This window comes from Oncorhynchus kisutch, linkage group LG26 (genome assembly GCF_002021735.2).
Source record: "Oncorhynchus kisutch isolate 150728-3 linkage group LG26, Okis_V2, whole genome shotgun sequence".
Taxonomy (NCBI): Eukaryota; Metazoa; Chordata; class Actinopteri; order Salmoniformes; family Salmonidae; genus Oncorhynchus; species Oncorhynchus kisutch.
The window spans coordinates 47,469,167-47,496,666 of record NC_034199.2 but is presented as its reverse complement, the minus strand read 5'-3'; the positions used below and the strand labels follow the sequence as shown (position 1 = coordinate 47,496,666).

Genomic DNA, 27,500 nt, shown 5'->3' with positions numbered 1-27,500 from the left:
ACCTAGCTAGCTAAGGTTGTGTGTCAGTGCCTGTGGTGCCTAGCTAGCTAAGGTGTTGTGTCTGTGGTACCTACTGTAGCTAGCTAAGGTTGTGTGTCTGTGGTACCTAGCTAGCTAAGGTTGTGTGTCTGTGGTACTTAGCTAGCTAAGGTTGTGTGTCTGTGGTACCTACTGTAGCTAGCTAAGGTTGTGTGTCTGTGGTACCTACTGTAGCTAGCTAAGGTTGTGTGTCTGTGGTACCTACTGTAGCTAGCTAAGGTTGTGTGTCTGTGGTACCTAGCTAGCTAAGGTTGTGTGTCTGTGGTACTTAGCTAGCTAAGGTTGTGTGTCTGTGGTACCTACTGTTGTAGTGCCTACTGTTGTAGTGCCTACTATTGTAGGTTGTAGTGCCTGCTAAGGTTGTGTGTCTGTGGTACCTAGCTAGCTAAGGTTGTGTGTCTGTGGTACTTAGCTAGCTAAGGTTGTATGTCTGTGGTGCCTAGCTAGCTAAGGTTGTGTGTCTGTGGTACTTAGCTAGCTAAGTGTGTGTGTCTGTGGTACTTAGCTAGCTAAGGTTGTGTGTCTGTGGTACTTAGCTAGCTATGGTTGTGTGTCTGTGGTACTTAGCTAGCTAAAGTTGTATGTCTGTGGTACCTAGCTAGCTAAGGTTGTGTGTCTGTGGTACCTAGCTAGCTAAGGTTGTGTGTCTGTGGTACCTAGCTAGCTAAGGTTGTGTGTCTGTGGTACTTAGCTAGCTAAGTGTGTGTGTCTGTGGTACTTAGCTAGCTAAGGTTGTGTGTCTGTGGTACTTAGCTAGCTAAGGTTGTGTGTCTGTGGTACTTAGCTAGCTAAAGTTGTATGTCTGTGGTACCTAGCTAGCTAAGGTTGTGTGTCTGTGGTACCTAGCTAGCTAAGGTTGTGTGTCTGTGGTACCTAGCTAGCTAAGGTTGTGTGTCTGTGGTACTTAGCTAGCTAAGGTTGTGTGTCTGTGGTACCTTGCCAGCTACGTACTTGCAATGAGGAATGAGGATGGGACAGAGTGTAAATAATTCAGGTCTGTCGGCGGCTGTGTGGTGCAGCGTGTTATGGGCTAGGTCCTGCTGGGATGGTGTGTGTGTGTGTGTGTGTGTGTGTGTGTGTTGTAAGTTTGGTCCTGCTGGGATGGAAGAAAGCAAGAGGAAGGCTGTTTAAATGTTGATGAGGCAGGAAGCGTGTGTATAATCATTACAGGATAGAAGAAAAGTTCTCCATTTTGTGCTCTACTCCACATCTACTCCACATCTAGGCTGTGATGTCAGGAATGGTATATGCCCTGTTTTAGATACAGAGGGGGCTACTACTGTGGAATCAGGACAGAGGGGGTTGGTGTTGGGGGGTGGACATGCTACTACTGTGGAATCAGGACAGAGGGGGTTTGGTGGTGGGGGGGTGGACATGCTACTACTGTGGAATCAGGACAGAGGGGGTTTGGTGTTGGGGTGGACATGCTACTACTGTGGAATCAGGACAGAGGGGGTTTGGTGGTGGGGTGGACATGCTACTACTGTGGAATCAGGACAGAGGGGGTTTGGTGGTGGGGGGGGGGGGTGGACATACTACTACTGTGGAATCAGGACAGAGGGGGTTTGGTGGTGGGGGTGGGTTACTGTGGAATCAGGCCAGAGGGGGTTTGGTGGTGGGGTGGACATGCTACTACTGTGGAATCAGGACAGAGGGGTTTGGTGTTGGGGGGGTGGACATGCTACTACTGTGGAATCAGGACAGAGGGGGTTTGGTGGTGGGGGGGGTGGACATGCTACTACTGTGGAATCAGGACAGAGGGGGTTTGGTGTTGGGGTGGACATGCTACTACTGTGGAATCAGGACAGAGGGGTTTTGGTGTTGGGGGGGTGGACATGCTACTACTGTGGAATATACTTATTTTCCACCATAATTTGCAAATAAATTCATAAAAAATCCTACAATGTGATTTTCTGGAAGAAAAAAATCTCATTTTGTCTGTCATAGTTGATGTGTACCTATGATGAAAATTACAGGCCTCTCTCATCTTTTTAAGTGGGAGAACTTGCACAATTTGTGGCTGACTAAATACTTTTTTGGCCCCACTGTATATAGGTGTACAGAGGCACATTATCAGCAACCATCACTCCTGTGTTCAAATGGTACGTTGGGTTAGATGTTATTTTAATGGACAAAAGACTTGCTTTTCTTTCAAAAACAAGGACATTAAAGTGACTATACATACAGTGGCAAGAAAGAGTATGAGAACCCTTTGGAATTACCTGGATTTCTGCATAAATTGGTCATACAATTTAAGTCACAACCATAGACAAACATAGTGTGCTTAAACTAATAATACACAAATTATTGTATTTTATTGTCTATATTGAATACGTAATTTTAACATTCCCAGTGTAGGTTGGAAAAAGTATGTGAACCCCTAGGCTAATGACTTCTCCAAAAGCTAATTGGAGTCAGTAGTCATCTAACCTGGAGTCCAATCAATGAGACCAGATTGGAGATGTTGGTTAGAGCTGCCCTGCAATATTAAAATATTCTGTGGACAGATGAAACTAAAGTTGAGTTGTTTGGAAGGAACACACAACACTATGTGTGGAGAAAAAAAGGCACAGCACACCGACATCAAAACTATCTGTCCACCAATTGAAGCTCAACAGAAGTTTGGTGATGCAACAGGACAACGACCCAAAACACAGAAGTAAATAAACAGAATCAACAGAAGACAATACGCCTTCTGGTTGCCCAGTCAGAGTCCTGACCTCAACCCGATTGAGATGCTGTGGCATGACCTCAAGAGAGCGGTTCACACCAGGCATCTTTAGAATATTGCTGAACTGACACAGTTTTGTAAAGAGTAATGGTACAAAATGACTCCTGACCGTTGTGCAAGTCTGATCCGCAACTACGGAAAAACGTTTGAGTTTATTGTTACCAAAGGCAGCGAGCGTCGGAACCTGTGAAGTATGATTCCACCTTATTCCTATATTGTCCATTTGCTCATTTGACCTGCAGAGGTCGTAGCGTGACTTCCTGTACTTGTTCCTGTCCTCAGGCGTAGCCTCAGGGTTGTCTGCGGTAGCCCTTTGTGTGGTAGGCCGGTCCTTTAGTTTTAGTGCCAACCTCAGTGTTCATTTGTTGATTGGGGAAGTGATTCACGGGTACTTCCTGTTTGATCTTCTTTGTTTGTAAACAAGCATGGCAGGAATTACATTTTTTTGTGAGATCCCAGGAGATACAGATGGGATTCAGTTTGGTGGGGGCGTAATAATCAGGACATGCTAATGTGGGGGCGTAATAATCAGGACATGCTAATGTGGGGGCGTAATAATCAGGACATGCTAATGTGGGGGCGTAATAATCAGGACATGCTAATGTGGGGGGTGTAATAATCAGGACATGCTAATGTGGGGGCGTAATAATCAGGACATGCTAATGTGGGGGCGTAATAATCAGGACATGCTAATGTGGGGGTGTAATAATCAGGACATGCTAATGTGGGGGCGTAATAATCAGGACATGTTAATGTGGGGGCGTATTAATCAGGACATGCTAATGTGGGGCCGTAATAATCAGGACATGCTAATGTGGGGGCGTATTAATCAGGACATGCTAATGTGGGGCCGTAATAATCAGGACATGCTAATGTGGGGGCGTAATAATCAGGACATGCTAATGTGGGGGCGTAATAAGGGCATGCTAATGTGGGGCCGCAATAATCAGGACATGCTAATGTGGGGGCATAATTAGGACATAGAGAAGGGTTGGATGTGGTGGTGGGGGGGGGGCAGGATAACCCGGGCTCACTGACTGAAGCTGACATGGTAAGCCTTATCTGGGCCAAATGTGTGCTACTCTCTAGGAGATACCGACCGCAGGGCAGGAGGGATAGGATTCTCAGCTAAGAGCACACACACACACAGACACACACACACACAGGATACTCACCGTCAGAGCAGAACTGCTCCCTGGAGCACAGCCTCCTCTCAAACACACAGCCTGGGAGAGAGGGAGAGAGAGAGAGAGAGAGAGAGAGAGAGAGAGAGAGAGAGAGAGAGGGAGAGGGAGAGAGAGAGGGAGAGAGAGAGAGAGAGAGAGAGAGAGAGAGAGTGAGGGAGAGAGAGAGAGAGAGAGAGAGTGAGGGAGAGAGAGAGAGGAGAGAGAGGGAGAGAGAGAGGGAGAGTGAGAGAGAGAGAGAGAGTGAGGGAGGGAGAGAGAGAGAGGAGAGAGAGGGAGGGATTAATAGCAGCTCTGTTAAAAGCATTCATTAATTGAAAGGGACTAGATTATACCTGTTGATGGAAACTGTTACAGTAGGTTCTATAGGGACTAGATTATACCTGTTGATGGAAACTGTTACAGTAGGTTCTATAGGGACTAGATTATACCTGTTGATGGAAACTGTTACAGTAGGTTCTATAGGGACTAGATTATACCTGTTAATGGAAACTGTTACAGTAGGTTCTATAGGGACTAGATTATACCTGTTGATGGAAACTGTTACAGTAGGTTCTATAGGGACTAGATTATACCTGTTAATGGAAACTGTAACAGTAGGTTCTATAGGGACTAGATTATACCTGTTGATGGAAACTGTTACAGTAGGTTCTATAGGGACTAGATTATACCTGTTAATGGAAACTGTTACAGTAGGTTCTATAGGGACTAGATTATACCTGTTGATGGAAACTGTTACAGTAGGTTCTATAGGGACTAGATTATACCTGTTGATGGAAACTGTTACAGTAGGTTCTATAGGGACTAGATTATACCTGTTGATGGAAACTGTTACAGTAGGTTCTATAGGGACTAGATTATACCTGTTAATGGAAACTGTTACAGTAGGTTCTATAGGGACTAGATTATACCTGTTCTGATAATGTAAGCAGTGAGCACATCACACACTCTTCTGTTAGTAACATCATTGATCATACATTCTCAGAGGAACACACCCAACTAAATCTACCCGTCTGATCACATACAGCGTGTAGTACAGTGGGCATCTAGCACGTGACATAACAGCAAACAGCATGAGGTCCCTGTTCCTGTATCACATATTCACTATGTCTCCGATGATGGAAGAGAAAGTGAATATGTCACACGGTGACAGGAAGTGTGTGTTGCTTTACGTTATGTTGCATGTGTTAGAGAGAGGAGAGACAGGAACATCAAATTTGACATGACAATTAGGATCTGTCTAAAAATACTTGAATCAGTTATAGAGCCCATTGCCCTTTATTGTTGTGAGGTCAGGGGTCCGCTCACCAACCAAGAATTCACAAAATGGGACAAACACTAAATTGAGACTCTGCATGCATATTTCTGCATCAATATTCTCTGTGTACAATGTAAAACACCAAATAATGCTCGCAGAGAAGAATTTGTCCGTTACCCACTAATTATCAAAATCCAGAAAGAGACGTTAAATTCTACAACCACCTAAAAGGAAGTGATTCCCAAACCTTCCATGAAAAAGCCATCACCTACAGAGAGATGAACCTGGAGAAGAGTCCCCTAAGCAAGCCGGTCCTGGGGCTCTGTTCACAAACACAAACACACCCCACAGAGCCCCAGGACAGCAGCACAATAGGACACAACCAAATCATGAGAAAACAAAAAGAGAATTACTTGACACAAAAAAACTGAGCAAACTGGATGATATTTGTCCCTAAACAGAGAGTACACAGTGGCAGAATACCTGACCACTGTGACTGACCCACATTTAAGGAAATCTTTGACTATGTACAGACTTAGTGAGCATAGCCTTGCTATTGAGAAAGGCCGCCGTAGGCAGACATGGCTCTCAAGAGAAGACAGGCTATGTGCTCAGTGCCCACAAAATGAGGTGGAAACTTAGCTGCACTTCCTAACCTCCTGCCCAATGTATGACCATATTAGAGAGACATATTTCCCTCAGATTACACAGATCCTCAAAGAATTTGAATACAAATCCAATTTTGATAAACTCTCATATCTACTGGGTGAAATATGACATTTGTAATGTTTACTGTTAATTTGTATGGTTTATTTCACTTTTGCATATTATCTACCTCACTTGCTTTGGCAATGTTAACACATGTTTCCCATGCCAATAAAGCCACTTGAATTGAATTGAATTGAGAGAGAGAGATAGAGAGAAAAGAGAGAGGACTAGAGGAGATTACCTGAATGTCAATCACTGAGTCAGAGAGAGAGAGAAAGAGAAAAGAGAGAGGACTACAGGAGATTACCTGAATGTCAGTCACTGAGTCAGAGAGAGAGAGAGAGAGAGAGAGAGAGAGAGAGGACTAGAGGACTAGAGGTCAGGTATTCTGCCACTGTGTACTCTTTGTTTAGGGCCAAATAGCATTCTAGCTTGCTCTGTTTTTTTGTTAATTCTTTCCAATGTGTCAAGTAATTATATTTTTGTTTTCTCATGATTTGGTTGGGTCTAACTCCCCCCCCCCTGTCTCTCTCTCTGCCCCCCCTCTCTCTTTCTCTCTCCCTCCCCTCTCTCTCTCTCTCGCTCTCTCTGTCTCTCTCTGTCTATCTCTCTCTCTCTCTCTCTCTCTCTCTCTCTCTCTCTCTCTCTCTCTCTCTCTCTCTGTCTCTGTCTGTCTGTCTCTCTCTCTCTCTCTCTCTGTCTCTCTCTCTCTCTCTCTCTCTCTCTGTCTCTGTCTGTCTGTCTCTCTCTCTCTCTCTCTCTCTCTGTCTCTCTCTCTCTCTCTCTCTCTGACTCAGTGACTGACATTCAAATAATCACCTCCGCCAATCGACTCTCTCTCTCTATGTATGCATATGCTGTGAGGTAGCAATTGAGTCTGGGGTCGAGGTTAGACAGTGGGGTTTCTGGCGTAGGATGGAGTGATTGATTAAGAACTGAAACCTGTGTATGGGGGAGGGGATGATGCTTTCACACAGAGCAGAGTAAAGAGAGCTTCTGCCAGCAGCCGGGACACACTGTCCTGATCTCCAACATTATAATCTTCCAGTGGCTATACACTCAGACATTTACAAATATAGTAGCAGACACAGACACCTGAATGTTCCCAGCAGACCTGAAATCTTTCAAATACTTTGGGTGATGTTATTGAACCTGCCTGGAGTGCAGGTTCAACATAAAATCCAACATATAACCCGATCTTTGGAAACAAAAATGTACAATCGGAATTGCCCTTATTTCCCCTGAGTGGAGCCAAAGCTTTGAGTGTTCATTATCTCCTTCTCTGTCATGTACCCAGCTAAGGTCTCCTGGTCTCATCCTCTGTCATGTACCCAGCTAAGGTCTCCTGGTCTCATCCTCTGTCATGTACCCAGCTAAGGTCTCCTGGTCTCATCCTCTGTCATGTACCCAGCTAAGGTCTCCTGGTCTCATCCTCTGTCATGTACCCAGCTAAGGTCTCCTGGTCTCATCCTCTGTCATGTACCCAGCTACGGTCTCCTGGTCTCATCCTCTGTCATGTACCCAGCTAAGGTCTCCTGGTCTCATCCTCTGTCATGTACCCAGCTAAGGTCTCCTGGTCTCATCCTCTGTCATGTACCCAGCTAAGGTCTCCTGGTCTCATCCTCTGTCATGTACCCAGCTAAGGTCTCCTGGTCTCATCCTCTGTCATGTACCCAGCTAAAGTCTCCTGGTCTCATCCTCTGGCATGTACCCAGCTACGGTCTCCTGGTCTCATCCTCTGTCATGTACCCAGCTAAGGTCTCCTGGTCTCATCCTCTGTCATGTACCCAGCTACGGTCTCCTGGTCTCATCCTCTGTCATGTACCCAGCTAAGGTCTCCTGATCTCATCCTCTGTCATGTACCCAGCTAAGGTCTCCTGGTCTCATCCTCTGTCATGTACCCAGCTAAGGTCTCCTGGTCTCATCCTCTGTCATGTACCCAGCTAATGTCTCCTGGTCTCATCCTCTGTCATGTACCCAGCTAAGGTCTCCTGGTCTCATCCTCTGTCATGTACCCAGCTACGGTCTCCTGGTCTCATCCTCTGTCATGTACCCAGCTAAGGTCTCCTGGTCTCATCCTCTGTCATGTACCCAGCTAACGTCTCCTGGTCTCCTCCATCATGTACTCAGCTAAAGTCTCATGGTCTCCTCCATCATGTACCCAGCTAAGGTCTCCTAGTCTCCTCCATCATGTACCCAGCTAAGTTTTCCTAGTCTCCTCCATCATGTACCCAGCTAAAGTCTCCTGGTCTCCTCCATCATGTACCCAGCTAAAGTCTCCTGGTCTCCTCCATCATGTACCCAGCTAAGTTTTCCTAGTCTCCTCCATCATGTACCCAGCTAAGGTCTCCTAGTCTCCACCATCATGTACCCAGCTAAGTTTTCCTAGTCTCCTCCATCATGTACCCAGCTAAAGTCTCCTGGTCTCCTCCATCATGTACCCAGCTAAAGTCTCCTGGTCTCCTCCATCATGTACCCAGCTAAGTTGTCCTAGTCTCCTCCATCATGTACCCAGCTAAAGTCTCCTGGTCTCCTCCATCATGTACCCAGCTAATGTCTCCTGGTCTCATCCTCTGTCATGTACCCAGCTAAGGTTTCCTGGTCTCATCCTCTGTCATGTACCCAGCTAAGTTTTCCTAGTCTCCTCCATCATGTACCCAGCTAAGGTCTCCTAGTCTCCTCCATCATGTACCCAGCTACGTTTTCCTAGTCTCCTCCATCATGTACCCAGCTAAGGTCTCCTGGTCTCCTCCATCATGTACCCAGCTAAGGTCTCCTGGTCTCCTCCATCATGTATCCAGCTAAAGTCTCCTGGTCTCCTCCATCATGTATCCAGCTAAAGTCTCCTGGTCTCCTCCATCATGTATCCAGCTAAAGTCTCCTGGTCTCCTCCATCATGTACCCAGCTAAAGTCTCCTGGACCCAGACCTATCATTATCATTATATTATCATTAGTCATTATCAACGTGGCGTATGCCAGGATCCTGGCAATGACTCATAGCTCTCCCCTGACAACACAAACACACACACAAACACACACACACACACACACACACACACACACACACACACACACACACACACACACACACACACACACACACACACACAGAGAGAGAGAGAGAGATAAAGGGAGAGGGATAAAAAGGGAGAGAGAGATAAAGGGTGAGAGAGATAAAGAGAGAGAGAGAGAGAAACAACAGAGATAGTTATTGTCTCAAAAGACAGGGGGACATACTCTGTGTATTCAGAGTGTTTGTCTCCTATAAATTCAGGGAGTCTGTCCCCTGTATATTCAGAGTGTTTGTCCCCTATATATTCAGGGAGTCTGTCCCCTGTATATTCAGGGAGTCTGTCCCCTGTATATTCAGAGTGTTTGTTCCCTATATATTCAGGGAGTCTGTCCCCTGTATATTCAGAGTGTTTGTTCCCTATATATTCAGGGAGTCTGTCCCCTGTATATTCAGGGAGTCTGTCCCCTGTATATTCAGGGAGTCTGTCCCCTGTATATTCAGAGTGTTTGTTCCCTATATATTCAGGGAGTCTGTCCCCTGTATATTCAGAGTGTTTGTCTCCTATAAATTCAGGTTATACATTTGATTATTTAGTTTTCAGAGGATGTTTTGAAGAGGTAGATGTACGCTTTTGTTTTTATCCACATTCCCATAATTCTAGATGCACTTCAGCGTACTAAAGAAATTCAAAAGATGAAGGCGTAGCCCTGTAGGGCCACGGCAACCCCTTATGGAAAATAACTTACAACATATTCCACCACTGTAACAGAGAAACAGGGAGATGCAACACAGATTCCATGAAGGACGATTTAGTGATCAATTAAATGCCCGTTGGTGTCAAACAGGGAACTACAGCCATTTAAATGGCTGACTAAATGAGAGAAACACAAAGAAAAAAGATCCTTGAACTTTCACCTTTAGAACACCGAGTAACCGTGGTAACTGGCTGAGATGAGCCAGAGACCATTATGACGCCTTGGAGTCAGAATAAGGCTCATTATGGAACTAAATAGTGTGACGGGGGACGGAGGAGAGGGGAGGAGGTAAGGAGAGAGGTAAAAACAGGAGAGTGGAGACCAGGGTTGACGAGATGAGAGAGAATTATTTTATTTTTTTAAAGGCAAGATAGTATACAATGAACAAGACAAGGCAAACAGCGCCAAACCGTAGCCTAGTCGCTCTCCGTGGTCCTGAAACCCATTTAATCTCAAGCAGGGAAAGCCATAGCTAAAAGCTTTTATTTTTTAATGCGAATATATATTTTTTTACTTTCTTCACTTTGACATTTTTTACACAACTTAACTGACAAAAAATATGGCATTGTCGCTTAAGTCAAACTAAAACCGCATCAAAATAAATGACGTCGGGCAAAACGCCTTTAAATCACGATTTTACAGCTAGCTTACCTTATGTATTTTAGTAAATCAATTGAAAGTCTAGCCGTTAATTAATGTTACAAAAACCTAAACATGTATTTTCTCAAATTCAACCCATGGCCAAAATCATCTTCTCTATCAGATGGATGGCATTACTTCGATGCAATGTAATGACATCCACACGTCGCAGATCTTTGAAGTAAACTGAAAAGACTACATCAATGTCTCTATACTGCGGACTTCATTCCAAACACTACTTCACTACCTCCACAGTGATGTTTCCCTCTACCAGCACGTCTTCTCTTCCACCTCTCCCTCCACTGAAGCAACATGCCACTCCACCATCATCTTACCGTATCTGCTTGACATCCCAAGATGGTACAACAGCGTCATGAAAAACAACACTCTCCATAGCCTCGGGCGCTTCATTTTTAGACAGACACAGCCTACAAAAGACTGCTACTTTCTGATGTAGGCTTCACGATCCAATTCCGTCCCTTATGACTCTATTCAAATCCCCATGTTATTTCACGGAGCTGCGACCAGACCTATACCCCGCTGGATTCACGCCAGGTACCGGAAACCAAACCTTGACTAAAGTGTAATAACTGTGGGTTTGAGCTAAAGGGAAAGGGGAACACACACACACACGTATGACACACGACATTCCAAACCCCTGGAAATCCTGGAGTGGATCTGGAGCGGGGAATCTCTCGATTTCCTCCCTGTGTCAGTCTCTTCCCCTCCCGCAATAGATCTGTTCGGTGGGGTCCCGCAATGACGTCACAAAAGGACCCTGTTGATTTTTCAAAATGTTTTCACAGCGGCAAAGGCAGCGCGGTGGGCCAATGGTAGTGAGAGCTGCCTCTGTCTCCGAGATAGAGGAGAACAAGCAAAGGCAAAAAGCGGTGTAGAACAGAGGATGTTGACAATGCCATTGATTTATGGTCAATGTTGGTTCATCCATCGAATTTGGATAGGAAATACCCATTTATCCGTTTCTTGAACAGCAGTTTTGTAGGGCAATTTTTTGTTTAGGGTTAGTGTAGAAACCTAAGTGTTGCTATGGTGGGTTGTTAGGTGTAAAAACCTAAGTGTTGCTAAGGTGGGTTATTAGGTGTAAAAACCAAAGTGTTGCTAAGGTGGGTTATTATATGTAGAAACCTACGTGTTGCTATGGTGGGTAATTATATGTAGAAACCTACGTGTTGCTATGGTGGGTTATTATATGTAGAAACCTACGTGTTGCTATGGTGGGTTATTATATGTAGAAACCTACGTGTTGCTATGGTGGGTTATTATATGTAGAAACCTACGTGTTGCTATGGTGGGTAATTATATGTAGAAACCTACGTGTTGCTATGGTGGGTTAATAATATGTTTTAATGTGTGTCAAGGGAGTTGCTCATAACCAGACAGGTACAGGCTACACTAATGACCACCATTCACCTGATGCAGAGGGACCCCTTTAAACCATGTTCAAATGGAACAAGGCCACCACATCTACCCATCCTCCAAGGGCCAAGTTAACATGACAGTGCTTAGATCAACCATTTTGTTCGTTTTGTTATTAAAACAGAGCTTTAAATGTGAGGTGCTCAATACAAGGTCTATTGGTTCCCTCTTCCTGCCACCTGCTGCCATGCAGACCTTCTTGTTTTCTTCATTATCACTGTAGGTTTGTATGCCGGCATTTCCATGCAAAAGGACCCATGAGCACCAGGTCATATCCATGTAAAAAGGACCCATGAGCACCAGGGCATTTCCATGTAAAAGGACCCATGAGCACCAGGGCATTTCCATGTGAAAGGACCCCTGAGCACCAGGGCATTTCCATGTAAAAGGACCCATGAGCACCAGGGCATTTCCATGTAAAAGGACCCATGAGCACCAGGGCATTTCCATGTAAAAGGACCCATGAGCACCAGGGCATTTCCATGTAAAAGGACCCATGAGCACCAGGGCATTTCCATGTAAAAGGACCCATGAGCACCAGGGCATTTCCATGTAAAAGGACCCATGAGCACCAGGGAATTTCCATGTAAAAGGACCCATGAGCACCAGGGTATTTCCATGTAAAAGGACCCATGAGCACCAGTGCATTTCCATGTAAAGGACCCATGAGCTCCAGGTCATTTCCATGTAAAAGGACCCAAGAGCTCCAGGGCATTTCCATGTCAAAGGACCCATGAGGTCAAGAAGGTAGAGACAACAATACATCACGCGAAACAGCCACAACTGTTAGTAAGTGTCCATGATTGAGTCTTTGAATGAAGAGATGGAGATAGAACTGTCCAGTTTGAGTGTTTGTTGCAGCTCGTTCCAGTCGTTAGCTGTAGTGAACTGAAAAGACGAGCAACCCAGGGATGTGTGCGCTTTGGGGACCATTAACAGAATGTGACTTGCAGAACGGGTGATGTATGTGGATGATCAGGGCTGCAGTAGATATCTCAGATAGGGTGGAGTGAGGCCTAAGAGGGTTTTATAAATAAGCATCAACCAGTGGGTCTTGCGATGGGTATACAGAGATGACCGGTTTACAGAGGAGTATAGAGTGCAGTGATGTGTCCTATAAGGAACATTGGTGGCAAATCTGATGGCCGAATGGTAAGAACATCTAGCCGCTCGAGAGCACCCTTACCTGCTGATCTATAAATTATGTCTCCATAATTTATCATGGGTAGGACGGTCATCTGAATCAGGGTTAGTTTGGCAGCTGGGGTGAAAGAGGAGCGATTACGATATAGGAAACCAAATCTAGATTTAACTTTAGCCTGCAGCTTTGATATGTGCTGAGAGAAGGACAGTGCACCGTCTAGCCATACTTCCAAGAACTTGTATGAGGTGACTACCTCAAGCTCTAAACCCTCAGAGGTAGTAATCACACCGTTGAGGAGAGGGGCATTCTTCTTGGCAAACGACATGACCTTTGATTTGGAGGTGTTCAGAACAAGGTTAAGGGCAGAGAAAGCTGGTTAGACACTAAGGAAGCTTTGTTATTGAGCATTTAACACTAAATCTGGGGAGTGGCCAGCTGAGTATAAGACTGTATCATCAGCATATACATGAATGAGAGAGCTTCCTACTGCCTGAGCTATGTTGTTGATGTAAATTGAGAAGAGCGTGGGGCCTAGGATTGAGCCTTGGGGTACTCCCTTGGTGACATGCAGTGACAGGCAGCAGATATTCTGACTTTATACACTGCGTTCTTTGAGAGAGGTAGTTAGCAAACCAGGCCAAAGACCCCTCAGATACTCCTTACCAGCCCACAAGAATGGAATGGTCTACCGTAACAAAATATTTGGCCAAGTCAAAAAAAATAGCAGCACAACATCGCTTAAAATCAAGGGCAATGGTGACATCATTGAGGACCTTTAAGGTTGCAGTGACACCTCCATAACCTGAGCGGAAACCAGATTGCATACTAGAGAGAACACTATAGACATTAAGAAAGCCAGTCAGTTGATGAATGACAATTTTTTCCAACACTTTTTGATAAACAGGGCAAATAGTAATAGGCCTATAACAGTTAGGATCAGCTTGATCTCACCCTTTAAATAAAGGACGAACCGTGACTGCCTTCCAAGCAATGGAAACCTCAGAGATAGGCTTGGCGAAGAATCTTTAAGAAGAAAGGGTCTAAACCATCTGACCCAAATGAAAGCTGACAGTCTATATTTTAGAAGAATTTTTCCACAAATTTTCCATCCTCATAAATGTCAAACAGATGGGAAAGGGGTCTTAGAAAACATCTACCAGAAAGCCTCTTACAAGGTTTTAGAAATACATCAAAGCACAATGTTGAAGTAAAGACCCCTGCCAACTAATATCAACGCTTACACCGAGTGTACAAAACATTAGGAACACCTGCTCTTTCCATGACACAGACTGTTCCAGGTGAATCCAGGTGAAAGCTATGATCCCTTACTGATGTAGAAGTAAAAGACCCACCCTGACAACTAATATCAACGCTTACACCGAGTGTACAAAACATTAGGAACACCTGCTCTTTCCATGACACAGACTGTTCCAGGTGAATCCAGGTGAAAGCTATGATCCCTTACTGATGTAGAAGTAAAAGACCCACCCTGCCAACTAATATCAACGCTTACACCGAGTGTACAAAACATTAGGAACACCTGCTCTTTCCATGACACAGACTGTTCCAGGTGAATCCAGGTGAAAGCTATGATCCCTTACTGATGTAGAAGTAAAAGACCCCCCCTGACAACTAATATCAACGCTTACACCGAGTGTACAAAACATTAGGAACACCTGCTCTTTCCATGACACAGACTGTTCCAGGTGAATCCAGGTGAAAGCTATGATCCCTTACTGATGTAGAAGTAAAAGACCCACCCTGACAACTAATATCAACGCTTACACCGAGTGTACAAAACATTAGGAACACCTGCTCTTTCCATGACACAGACTGTTCCAGGTGAATCCAGGTGAAAGCTATGATCCCTTACTGATGTAGAAGTAAAAGACCCACCCTGCCAACTAATATCAACGCTTACACCGAGTGTACAAAACATTAGGAACACCTGCTCTTTCCATGACACAGACTGTTCCAGGTGAATCCAGGTGAAAGCTATGATCCCTTACTGATGTAGAAGTAAAAGACCCCCCCTGACAACTAATATCAACGCTTACACCGAGTGTACAAAACATTAGGAACACCTGCTCTTTCCATGACACAGACTGTTCCAGGTGAATCCAGGTGAAAGCTATGATCCCTTACCGATGTTGAAGTAAAAGACCCCCCCTGACAACTAATTAATAATCAACACTTTAATTTAGATTAGGATACTTTTTTTTGCTTCAGTAATTTTGAGAAACGTTATCTTGTGCCTTGAAATTTCAGTTATCCAAAACCCACATATCTTTAAATTATTATTAATTTCTCCACCTCACGAGGAGGCAGGATATTGAAAGTTCACAGAAGTAATCAGTAAAGGTCGACCTTAGTTATAGTGTTTTTACTGGTATACATTTTCATTAGGAATGATTAAAACAACAACAAATCAATGTAATTTGCTACATTGGGAAATCCGAGTCACAAACCACAGTTGGGATCACAAGTTTATACATCCCAGTACAGTACAGTAAACAAAAGTAGAGTAGAGTACAGTACAACACAGCACAGTAGAGTACAGTACAGTACAGTACAGTAGAGTACAGTACAACACAGCACAGTAGAGTACAGTACAACACAGTCGAGTAGAGTACAGTACAACACAGTCGAGTAGAGTACAGTATAGTACAGACGAGTTCAGTAGAGTTCAGTATAGTACAGACAAGTTCAGTAGAGTTCAGTAGAGTACAGTAGAGTACAGTAGAGTACAATAGAGTTAATTACATTATAATGTACTGTACTGAACTCTACTGAACTCTACTGTACTGTGCTGTATTGTACTCTATTGTACTCTACTGTACTCTACTGTACTCTACTGTACTCTACTGTGCTGTGTTGTACTGTACTCTACTGTACTGTACTGAACTCTACTCTACTGTACTCTACTCGACTGTACTGTACTCTACTGTGCTGTGTTGTACTGAACTCTACTGTACTGTACTCTACTGTACTCTACTCTGCTGTTCGGTGTTGTACTCTGCTATACTCAACTGAGCTCTACTGTGCTCCACTTTGATGTCCAAACTTGTGAAACATAGACATCTATGATTGGTTCAGATTTGATCCCGACCAACCAAGTTTGTTCTTGTCTGGGGGCAGAGCTCAATAAAAATAATAGCCAGTGTGTAGAATAATGGTGAAATATGAAAAGGAGGATATTGTATATTCCTACTCTACCTTAGTGTACCTGTTTAGGATACATCACTATGAACAGAATGACATTCATATCCATCATTATGCATTTCTGTGCAGTACAGATCAGAGAGCCAAGATGAAATTCTATGATGGCAATTATGTTACCGTAATTCTGTTAATGTAATTCTATTACAGTAATTCTGTTACCGTAATTCTGTTAATGTAATTAATTGGGTTCTACATTTTGAACCCCAGCTGTCACCTTCCTGTAGTCTACTGTCTGTTCTGAGTGAACAGGGAGGGGCTGGCTGAACCTTCCTGTAGCCTACTGTCTGTTCTGAGTGAACAGGGAGGGTCAAGGTTGGCTGTCACCTTCCTGTAGCCTACTGTCTGTTCTGAGTGAACTGGGGGGGTCAAGGCTGGCTCAACCTTCCTGTAGCCTACTATCTGTTCTGAGTGAACAGGGAGGGGCTGGCTGAACCTTCCTGTAGCCTACTGTCTGTTCTGAGTGAACAGGGAGGGTCAAGGTTGGCTGAACCTTCCTGTAGCCTACTGTCTGTTCTGAGTGAACAGGGAGGGGCTGGCTGAACCTTCCTGTAGCCTACTGTCTGTTCTGAGTGAACAGGGAGGGGCTGGCTGAACCTTCCTGTAGCCTACTGTCTGTTCTGAGTGAACAGGGAGGGTCAAGGCTGGCTGAACCTTCCTGTAGCCTACTGTCTGTTCTGAGTGAACAGGGAGGGTCAAGGTTGGCTGAACCTTCCTGTAGCCTACTGTCTGTTCTGAGTGAACAGGGAGGGGCTGGCTGAACCTTCCTGTAGCCTACTGTCTGTTCTGAGTGAACAGGGAGGGTCAAGGCTGGCTGTCACCTTCCTGTAGCCTACTGTCTGTTCTGAGTGAACAGGGAGGGTCAAGGCTGGCTCAACCTTCCTGTAGCCTACTGTCTGTTCTGAGTGAACAGGGAGGGTCAAGGCTGGCTCAACCTTCCTGTAGCCTACTGTCTGTTCTGAGTGAACAGGGAGGGGCTGGCTGAACCTTCCTGTAGCCTGCTGTCTGTTCTGAGTGAACAGGGAGGGTCAAGGCTGGCTCAACCTTCCTGTAGCCTACTGTCTGTTCTGAGTGAACCGGGAGGGTCAAGGCTGGCTGAACCTTCCTGTCCACTCAGTGTATCATAATCATTTAAACACATGGTGTCACACAGTCGATACACATCTGAATTCTTGGACCTCTCAGACCACACTGTAATATCCTCCATGCGGTCAGGTGTTATCGCTGTCTATTTCATTCACATTGTCTCTTCTCCTTCTCTCCCCGTCTCTCTCCACAGCGTGAGTGTATCTCTGTTCACGTGGGCCAGGCTGGAGTCCAGATGGGCAACACCTGTTGGGAGCTGTACTGCCTGGAGCATGGGATCCAGCCGGACGGACAGATGCCCAGTGACAAGCCCACAGGTAACCTCGACGACTCCTTCACCACCTTCTTCAGCGCCACGGGCACCGGGAAGTACGTGCCACGCGCCATCTTCGTCGACCTGGAGCCCACCGTTATCGGTAAGTTGTTTTGTCTTTTTACAGAAACTTTTATCCTTTTGAGAAACATTTCAACATTTACGACGCCTCTACTGAAGCAAATCTCAGATGTGCCAGTGCATTCAGTTCCTAAATGTGTCCAGAACATCATCCACTGGTGTCTGGTCTTCTCTCCATATAGAAAACCACTGTTTTCTCTTTCTCCAGATGAGGTGAGGACAGGCACCTATCGCCAGCTGTTCCACCCTGAGCAGCTCATCTCAGGCAAGGAGGATGCTGCCAACAACTACGCCCGCGGTCACTACACCATCGGCAAGGAGATTATTGACTCCGTCCTGGACAGGATCCGTAAACTGGTAAGAATGTAAAGAATGTTTAAAGAATGAATTGTTGACAATTATGAAAATTGGAGACTTGATATTTTTATATTTTTTTATATTTTATTTGACCTTTATTTAACTAGGCAAGTCAGTTCAGAACAAATTCTTATTTTCAATGACGGCCTAGGGGGCAGAACGACAGATTTGTACCATGTCGGCTCAGGGGTTTGATCTTGCAACCTTCCGGTTACAACGCTCTAACCAATAGGCTACCATGCTGATAAACAAGAAGCTTTTCTCCCATAATCCTCGTAACCCATAACCCCCGTGACCCATAACCCTTGTAACCCATAACCCCCGTAACCCATAACCCCCATAACCCATAACCCATAACCCTCGTAACCCATAACCCCCATAACCCATAACCCCCATAACCCATATCCCTCGTAACCCATAACCCTCGTAACCCATATCCCTCGTAACCCATATCCCTCGTAACCCATAACCCTCGTAACCCATAACCCCCGTAACCCATAACCCTCGTAACCCATAACCCCCATAACCCCCATAACCCATATCCCTCATAACCCATAACCCTCGTAACCCATAACCCCCATAACCCATAACCCTCTTAACCCATAACCCTCTTAACCCATAACCCTCGTAACCCATTGGACATACTGCCAAATCCTCTAAAACAACGTTCAAGGCGGCTTATGGTAGAGAAATAAACATTCAATTCTCTGGCAACAGCTCTGGTGGACATTCCTGCAGTCATCATGCCAATTGTACTCTCCTTCAAATCTGTGGTATTGTGTTGTGTGACAAAACTGCACATTTTAGAGTGGCCTTTTCTTGTCTCCAGAACAAGTTAAACCTGTGTAATGATCATGCTGTTTAATCAGCTTGTTGATATTCCACACCTGTCAGGTGGATGGATTATCTTAGTAAAAGGAGAAATGCTCACTAACAGGGGATGTAAACACATTGGTGCACAACATCAGAAATAAGCTTTTTGTGCGAATGGAACATTCCTGGGATCTTTTTATTTCTGCTCATGAAACATGGGACCAACACTTTACATGTTGCGTTTTATACATTTGTTCAGTGTAGAAACAGACAGAGCAGCTGTAGCGATTGTAACAGCCAAATTAACAAACATTATATTGTCTATAAATCAATCATAGGGATGTAAACAAATTTGTGCAAAACATTTGAGAGAATTTTTGTGCTTATTTAAGGGATCTTTGATTTCAGCTCATTTAGAAAGTATTTCACGCCACTTGAATTTTCCCCCATTTTGTTCTGAGTTTAAAATGTATTAAATTGAGATTTTATGTCACTGGCCTACACACAATACCCCATAATGTAAAAGTGGAATTATGTTTTTAAAAATGTGTACTAATTAATAACAAAAAAGATGTCAGCTGAAATGTCTTGAGTCAATAAATATTCAACCCCTTTGTTATGGCAAGGAGCCTAAATAAGTTCAGGAGTAAAATGTGCTTAACAAGTCACATTAAGTTGCATGGACTCTGTGTGCAATAATAGTGTTTAACATGATTTTTGAATGACTACCTCATCTCTGTACACCACACATATAATTACCTGTAAAATTACCTCAATCGAGTGGTCAATTTAAAACACAGATTCACCAACAAAGACCAGGAAGGTTTTCCAATGCCCCACAAAGAAGGGCACCTATTGGTAGATGGGTATACATGTAAAAAGCCGACATTGAATATCCCTTTGAGCTGAGGTGAAGTTATTAGTGACACTATGGATGGTTGCTTACCAAGACGACGTTGAATATTTCTGAGTGTTACATATTTTACTTAAATCAGCTTGAATATCTAGGAAAAGACTTGAACATTGCAGTGATCAACAAATAACTTGAAGATATTTTTCAAAGAATAATGTGCAAATATTGTACAATCCAGGTGTGTGAAGCTCCTAGAAACATACCCAGAAAGACTTACTGTAGTATTCACTGCCAAAGGTGATTCTAAAATGTATTGACTCAGGGGTGTGAGTACTTATATAAACGAGATATTTCTGTATTTAATGTTCAATACATTTGCAAAAATGTCTTACTTAAAACATGTTTTTGCTTTTTCATATTGCGGTATTGTGTGTAGATGGGTGAAAAAAAACCAACATTTAATCCATTTTGAATTCAGGCTGTAACACAACAGATGTGTAATAAGTCAAGGGGTATGAATACTGAAGGCAGTAATTTACCCCATGGTGATGTCACCATGGAAGGCCAAAACTCCATCCCACCAACACAGGTTGAAATTTCAGGTGGTCTTTTCAAAACAGCTCTTACACTAAAAGGGCATTATCATCATGTTCACAATTTCACAGCATTATTCCAACCTCATAGTGTGGGAATCGATATAAAACACAGGAAAATTATGTTTTTGGCTCTGCTTGACCTTTTGAACTGCAAAATGTGTAGAATTGCAGGAAATTAACTTTAAAACCTTTTTTTCTTCAGCATCGGGGGGGGGGGGCACTAACATCTTTTCCAGCGAGGTGGGGGGCCACCCCAACCAAATCTCGCTTAGGGCCCCACAAGTCTAGAGCCAGCTCTGTACGAGACGATGAACGTAGGCTACGTGGCTGTTTATACAACTTGCATGGCTGCAGTGACACCTAGTGTCTGTAAATCTGTACTGCAATAACAACTATTCTCAGAAGTGAACCACAAGAGACTAGATTTCAAATTGAGTTGGAAAATCAAGTCACTGATTGAAAAGCACGATCATTTTTTTCTCTCTATTGTGAAATAAAACTACAGAATGGTTTTGGGTATAGACTGTAATACTACAAAGCAAACTCTTGTAGTGCAAGTCAAGTGCAAGTACTGGTTTGAGTGTTTCTTAAAAAAAAAAAAATGTTTTGCCACTTCTTTGATGGCCTAAATCATTATCATTACTGTGACCCCACCCAGAGTAGCCTATATCTAGTTGTTATTCTACTTCCTAACCATTAGGATTTGTAGTTTCTATTTTTGAAATGTCTTCAAATGTATTAACATATGTTTTAGGTAGCTACAATAAAATGTATTTTAGTTTTTTGTATTGTGATGTCATTATGGGGTATTGTGATGTCATTATGGGGTATCGTGATGTCATTATGGGGTATTGTGATGTCATTATGGGGTATCGTGATGTCATTATGGGGTATTGTAATGTCATTATGGGGTATTGTGATGTCATTATGGGGTACTGTGATGTCATTATGGGGTATTGTGATGTCATTATGGGGTATTGTGATGTCATTATGGGGTACTGTGATGTCATTATGGGGTATCGTGATGTCATTATGGGGTATTGTAATGTCATTATGGGGTATTGTAATGTCATTATGGGGTATTGTGATGTAATTATGGGGTACTGTGATGTCATTATGGGGTATTGTAATGTCATTATGGGGTATTGTAATGTCATTATGGGGTACTGTGATGTCATTATGGGGTATGTATGTATTATGGGGTATTGTGATGTCATTATGGGGTATTGTGATGTCATTATGGGGTATTGTGATGTCATTATGGGGTATTGTGATGTCATTATGGGGTATTGTGATGTCATTATGGGGTATTGTGATGTCATTATGGGGTATCGTGATGTCATTATGGGGTATTGTAATGTCATTATGGGGTATTGTAATGTCATTATGGGGTATTGTGATGTAATTATGGGGTACTGTGATGTCATTATGGGGTATCGTGATGTCATTATGGGGTATCGTGATGTCATTTTGGGGTATTGTGATGTCGTTATGGGATATTGTGATGTCATTATGGGGTATTGTAATGTCATTATGGGGTATTGTGATGTCATTATGGGGTATTGTAATGTCATTATGGGGTATTGTGATGTTATTATGGGGTATTGTAATGTCATTATGGGGTATTGTGATGTCATTATGGGGTATTGGGATGTCATTATGGGGTATGCATTGTAATGTCATTATGGGGTATTGTGATGTCGTTTTTGGGTATCGTGATGTCATTATGGGGTATTGTAATGTCATTATGGGGTATCGTGATGTCGTTATGAGGTTTTGTGTGTAGATTAAGGATATTAGATTAAGGATATTATTTTAATAATAAGGCTGTAACGTAATAAAATGTGAAAAAGGTCAAGGGTTCTGAATACTTCCTGAATGCACTGAAGATGCTCTGGCATTCAAACGCAGCTCTGCTTTAGGACATCAAACATCTGCCAGGGAACAACTGTATCAATGAATGGCTGCAGCAACTGTTACACCGTCTGACAAGCTGCATAACAGATGAGACCTAATTAGACAAAAATAACAATTATTCTAAGATTCTAAGTCATTCAAACAAAATAATGTTGTTGTTTATGCCATCCAAAAAGGTACATTATAAATCACAATCTGGGTCACCTGGGAATAATTAGAAAGTTTGTTCTATTGCCAACATGACCAACTTATTATAAAGGATCTTACAGTGTTAGGCTTTCACAACTTATTATAAAGGATCTTACACTGTTAGGCTTTCACAACTTATTATAAAGGATCTTACAGTGTTAGGCTTTCACAACTTATTATAAAGGATCTTACAGTGTTAGGCTTTCACAACTTATTATAAAGGATCTTACACTGTTAGGCTTTCACTGTTTCTCAAACTAGACACTCTAATATACTTTTCCGGGGCCTCCCACTCCTCTTTCTATTATGGTTAGAGCCAGCTTGCACTGTTCTGTGAAGGGAGCAGTACACAGCATGGAACGAGATCTACAGATTCTTGGCAATTTCTCGCATGGAATAGCCTTATCAGGGCAGGCAGAATGGTCAGGCAGGCTGGAGGTCAGGGCAGGCAGAATGGTCAGGCAGGCTGGAGGTCAGGGCAGGCAGAATGGTCAGGCAGGCTGGAGGTCAGGGCAGGCAGAATAGTCAGGCAGGCTCGAGGTCAGGGCAGGCAGAATAGTCAGGCAGGCTGGAGGTCAGGGCAGGCAGAATAGTCAGGCAGGCTCGAGGTCAGGGCAGGCAGAATAGTCAGGCAGGCTCGAGGTCAGGGCAGGCAGAATGGTCAGGCAGGCTGGAGGTCAGGGCAGGCAGAATGGTCAGGCAGGCTGGAGGTCAGGGCAGGCAGAATGGTCAGGCAGGCTGGAGGTCAGGGCAGGCAGAATGGTCAGGCAGGCTCGAGGTCAGGGCAGGCAGAATAGTCAGGCAGGCTCGAGGTCAGGGCAGGCAGAATAGTCAGGCAGGCTGGAGGTCAGGGCAGGCAGAATAGTCAGGCAGGCTCGAGGTCAGGGCAGGCAGAATAGTCAGGCAGGCTCGGGGTCAGGGCAGGCAGAATAGTCAGGCAGGCGGGAATGGAGTCCAGAAAAACAGGCAAAGGTCAAAAACCGGGAGGACTAGTAAAGAGAAGAGGAAAAGACCACTCTGGTTGACTTGACAAACATACAAGACAAACTGGCACAGAGAGACAGGAAACACAGGGATAAATACACTGGGGAAAATAAGCGACACCTGGAGAGGGGTGGAGACAATCACAAGGAACAGATCAGGGCGTGACAAAAGGTGACAAAAAGAATTTGGGAAAATTTTATTTCTGAATTTGAAAGTATGCCTTATCCTAGAATGAATCACCTCGTTTTTCAAAGTACTGTATCTGTCTGTTTCTAATATCTTTGTATCTGTCTGCTTCTAATATCTTTGTATCTGTCTGTTTCTAATATATTTGTATCTGTCTGTTTCTAATATATTTCTATCTGTCTGTTCCTGATATCGTTGTATCTGTCTGTTTCTAATATCTTTGTATCTGTCTGTTTCTAATATCTTTGTATCTGTCTGTTTCTAATATCTTTGTATCTGTCTGTTTCTAATATATTTGTATCTGTCTGTTTCTAATATCTTTGTATCTGTCTGTTTATAATATCTTTGTATCTGTCTGTTTCTAATATCTTTGTATCTGTCTGTTTCTAATATCTTTGTATCTGTCTGTTTCTAATATCTTTGTATCTGTCTGTTTCTAATATCTTTGTATCTGCCTGTTTATAATATCTTTGTATCTGTCTGTTTCTAATATCTTTGTATCTGTCTGTTTCTAATATCTTTGTATCTGTCTGTGTCTAATATATTTGTATCTGTCTGTTTATAATATCTTTGTATCTGTCTGTTTATAATATCTTTGTATCTGTCTGTTTATAATATTTTTGTATGTCTGTGTCTAATATCTTTGTATCTGTCTGTGTCTAATATCTTTGTATCTGTCTGTTTCTAATATCTTGTATGTCTCTGTTTCTAATATCTTGTATCTCTCTGTTTCTAATATCTTTGTATCTGTCTGTTCCTAATATCGTTGTATCTGTCTGTTTATAATATCTTTGTATCTGTCTGTTTATAATATCTTTGCTGGTAATGTAATGGATTACAGTTCGATTATTTTTGTAATCAGTTACTCCCCAACTTGGTGAATCAATGAATCAAGTCACATGAATCAAGCCACGTGAATCAAGTCATGTGAATCAAGTCATGTGAATCAAGTCATGTGAATCAAGTCATGTGAATCAATTCAAGGGAATCAAGTTATGTGAATCAAGTCATGTGAATCAAGTCATGTGACTACTCAGATATTAATACACAAGGATCAAACGAAAGCCACTCCCTACCAGGTGTCCTTTCTGAGGCTTGTAAATAGCATGTAAATTATGCTTTTTAGATTATGACTCATATGAAGTCACATTGCTGCTAAAATAAAGATGTTATACTGTCTTATGTCATATATTTCTTTGTAACATGATTGTTTAATGTTTGGGGTATGTGACATGAAAATAACCACGGGTCATATGTTTGTTTGAAAGAATGTATTTGATGGTTTTATTTTACGCTATGGTGACACATTCCATTCTCATGCAGTTGTAAAACTCTCTCTCTCTCTCTCTCTCTCTCTCTCTCTCTCTCTCTCTCTCTCTCTCTGTCTCTGTCTCTCTCTCTCTTCTCTCTCTCTCTCTCTGTCTCTCTCTCTCTCTGTCTCTGTCTGTCTGTCTCTGTCTGTCTCTCTCTCTGTCTCTCGGTCTCTCTCTCTCTTTCTCTCTCTCTCTCTCTGTCTCTCTCTCTCTCTCTCGCTCTCTGTCTTTCTCTCAATTCAATTCAATTCAATTCAAGGGGCTTTATTGGCATGGGAAACATGTGTTAACATTGCCAAAGCAAGTCTCTCTGACTCTCTCTCTCATTCTCTCTCTCTCTCTCTCTCTCTCTCTCTCTCTCTCTCTCTCTCTCTCTCTATCTCTCTCGCCCCATCCTTCCATTTCCCTTTCATACACTGTGACTCTTATCTTGTGTGGTAGTTCACCTTCCTGGCATACATGTATCTGTGTTTTGTTAGTTGCTCGGCAACGGGTGTGTGTTTTAGACAGATGACCCTCACCTTGCCACCCACGTCTCCCTGACACCTCCGCCCACACTCTGTGTCAAATGTCATGGAATTTCTACCATATCTCTGTCTCTCTCTCTCTCTCTGTCTCTCTCTCTCTCTCTCCCTCTCTCTCTCTCTCTCTCTCTCTCTCTCTCTCTCTCTCTCTCTCTCTTTCACTCTCTGTCTCTCACTATCTCTCTCTTTCTCTCTCTCTCCTCTCTCTCTCTCTCTCTCTCTCTCTCTCTCTCTCTCTCTCTCTCTCTCTCTCTCTCACTCTCTATGTCTCACTGTGTCACTCGGTCTTGTCTCTGTCTATGTGACTGTCTCTGTCTCTGTCCCCCCCCCCTCTCTTCTCTCCACCCCCCCCCCCCCCCCCCCCCCCCCCCCCCCTCTCTCTTTCTCTTGCCTCCTCCGGCATATTTCCCAGCATGCCGCTCTTCCCGGTTCCCCCAACCGCCACCTGGTCCACATTCCATAGGCCAAGGTTTCTTAAAGTGGGATCTGCTTTTTTACATTAATTAAAAATATATATTTTACTAACAGCAACAACAGATTCAACAAATGTTGGATTCGTGGAATATGTTTAGAGGGTACAATACAATACAATGTAATATGACTTATCTACAATGTATGTGGCCTGGGATGGTAACAGGGATATTGGTATCCACAGAACTACACCAATTATCAATGGAATTCTTCTTGTATTTCCCCCAAAATGACATTTTATTTCTCTCTGCCTCATGGCAAAATGTGTAGAATTGTAGGAAATTAGCTTTAAAGCTGGGCATTTCCATGTACATGGATGTAGTGGGGCATTTCCATATCAAAGGACCCATGAGCACCAAACATGTGAAGTTTATAGGAGCATATCAAATTGTGTGTCTAAGGGAAAGCTGAGAGTCGATATTTTAGACGAAATTAAGGTATATATATATATATATATATATATACACATTATACACATACACACATTATACACATATATACACATTTTTCCAGCATTTTCCATCCTCATAAATGTCAAACAGATGGGAAAGGGGTCTTAGAAAACATCTACCAGAAAGCCTCTTACAAGGTTTTAGAAATACATCAAAACACAATGTTGAAGTAAAGACCCCTGCCAACTAATATCAACGCTTACACCGAGTGTACAAAACATTAGGAACACCTGCTCTTTCTGCTCTTGATATTATCGCTGCTCTTGATAGTATCACTGCTCTTGATATTATCGCTGTTCTTGATAGTATCACTGCTCTTGATATTATCGCTGTTCTTGATAGTATCACTGCTCTTGATATTATCACTGCCATTTAATAAGTTTTAATTATCGGCCTCAAGGCCTTTGTCAGAGCTTATGCTGATAATAAAACCATAGCATTGCTCACCTCTCTGTAGAAAGAAGTAGAAAGCATTTGGGAATATTTCAGAGACATAGTATATTTATTATATGACTGTTGGCAGTGGCGCAGGGCAGACTGGGCATGGTTACGAATATCTAGAGCACATGTCAGTTTCTGTCCCTCTGCTTGGGGGTTGCCAGCCAACGGAAGACCCCTTATCTCTGAATGGGACATATCATGTATCCCAAATTGCATCATATTCCCTATATAGTGTACTACGGTTTTACAGGCATAGGGTGTCATTTGGGACATAGAAAGGTGTATTTGTATGTTGTTATGGTGAGATCAGAGATCATGTCTCCGGGGGGGGGGGGGGGATGTCCTGTCCTTCGGTGTAAAACAAGTTACTTATCAATCCATCTACCAGATGAAAGTGTTCCATTTTAATTTTGGCAACATTCGTGCCACTGTCTAAGGGGATTCCAGTCAGGTCCCACTGAGAATTACCCTTCTTTTTAACTTTTTAAACTTGATTTTTTTTAAAAAGCAGGTTGCAAAGCTCCTCCCTTTTAGTGTCAGTACACAGCAAACATATATTCATCAGTCAGTTTTAGTGAGGTGTGTAAGTGGTTGGAATTGGTCCAAACCAGTCAGTTCTTAGTGAGGTGTGTTAGTGTTGGAACGGGTCCAATCCAGTCAGTTCTTAGTGAGGTGTGTAAGTGTTTGGAATTGGTCCAAACCAGTCAGTTTCTTAGTGCGAGGTGTTTAGTGTTGGAATGGAGTCCAATCCAGTAGTTCTAGTGGTGGTTAGTGTTGGAACGGGTCCAATCCAGTC

General features: G+C 43.2%; 2 protein-coding genes across 4 annotated transcripts in view; one reads left to right on the top strand and one right to left on the bottom strand.

Annotated features, from left to right (window-relative positions):
• Positions 1-10,989, bottom strand: part of LOC109882462 (receptor-type tyrosine-protein phosphatase-like N) — a 92,103-nt gene extending 81,114 nt beyond the window's left edge. Inside the window, exons 1-2 of one of the 3 annotated variants that reach the window (XM_031806094.1) lie at positions 10,664-10,989; positions 3,946-3,996 (exon numbers count right to left, since the gene is read on the bottom strand). In XM_031806094.1, coding sequence (XP_031661954.1) covers positions 3,946-3,996; positions 10,664-10,739 — 127 coding nt within the window. In that variant the 5' untranslated portion in view covers positions 10,740-10,989. The remainder of the gene's footprint in view (positions 1-3,945; positions 3,997-10,663) is intronic. The other 2 variants (XM_031806096.1, XM_031806095.1) reach the window with 2 other exon arrangements.
• Positions 10,990-17,403: 6,414 nt separating this feature from the next.
• Positions 17,404-27,500, top strand: part of LOC109875782 (tubulin alpha chain-like) — an 11,891-nt gene continuing 1,794 nt past the window's right edge. Inside the window, exons 1-2 of the mRNA XM_031805563.1 lie at positions 17,404-17,630; positions 17,817-17,965. Of these exons, the coding sequence (XP_031661423.1) occupies positions 17,450-17,630; positions 17,817-17,965 (330 nt within the window). The 5' untranslated portion in view covers positions 17,404-17,449. The remainder of the gene's footprint in view (positions 17,631-17,816; positions 17,966-27,500) is intronic.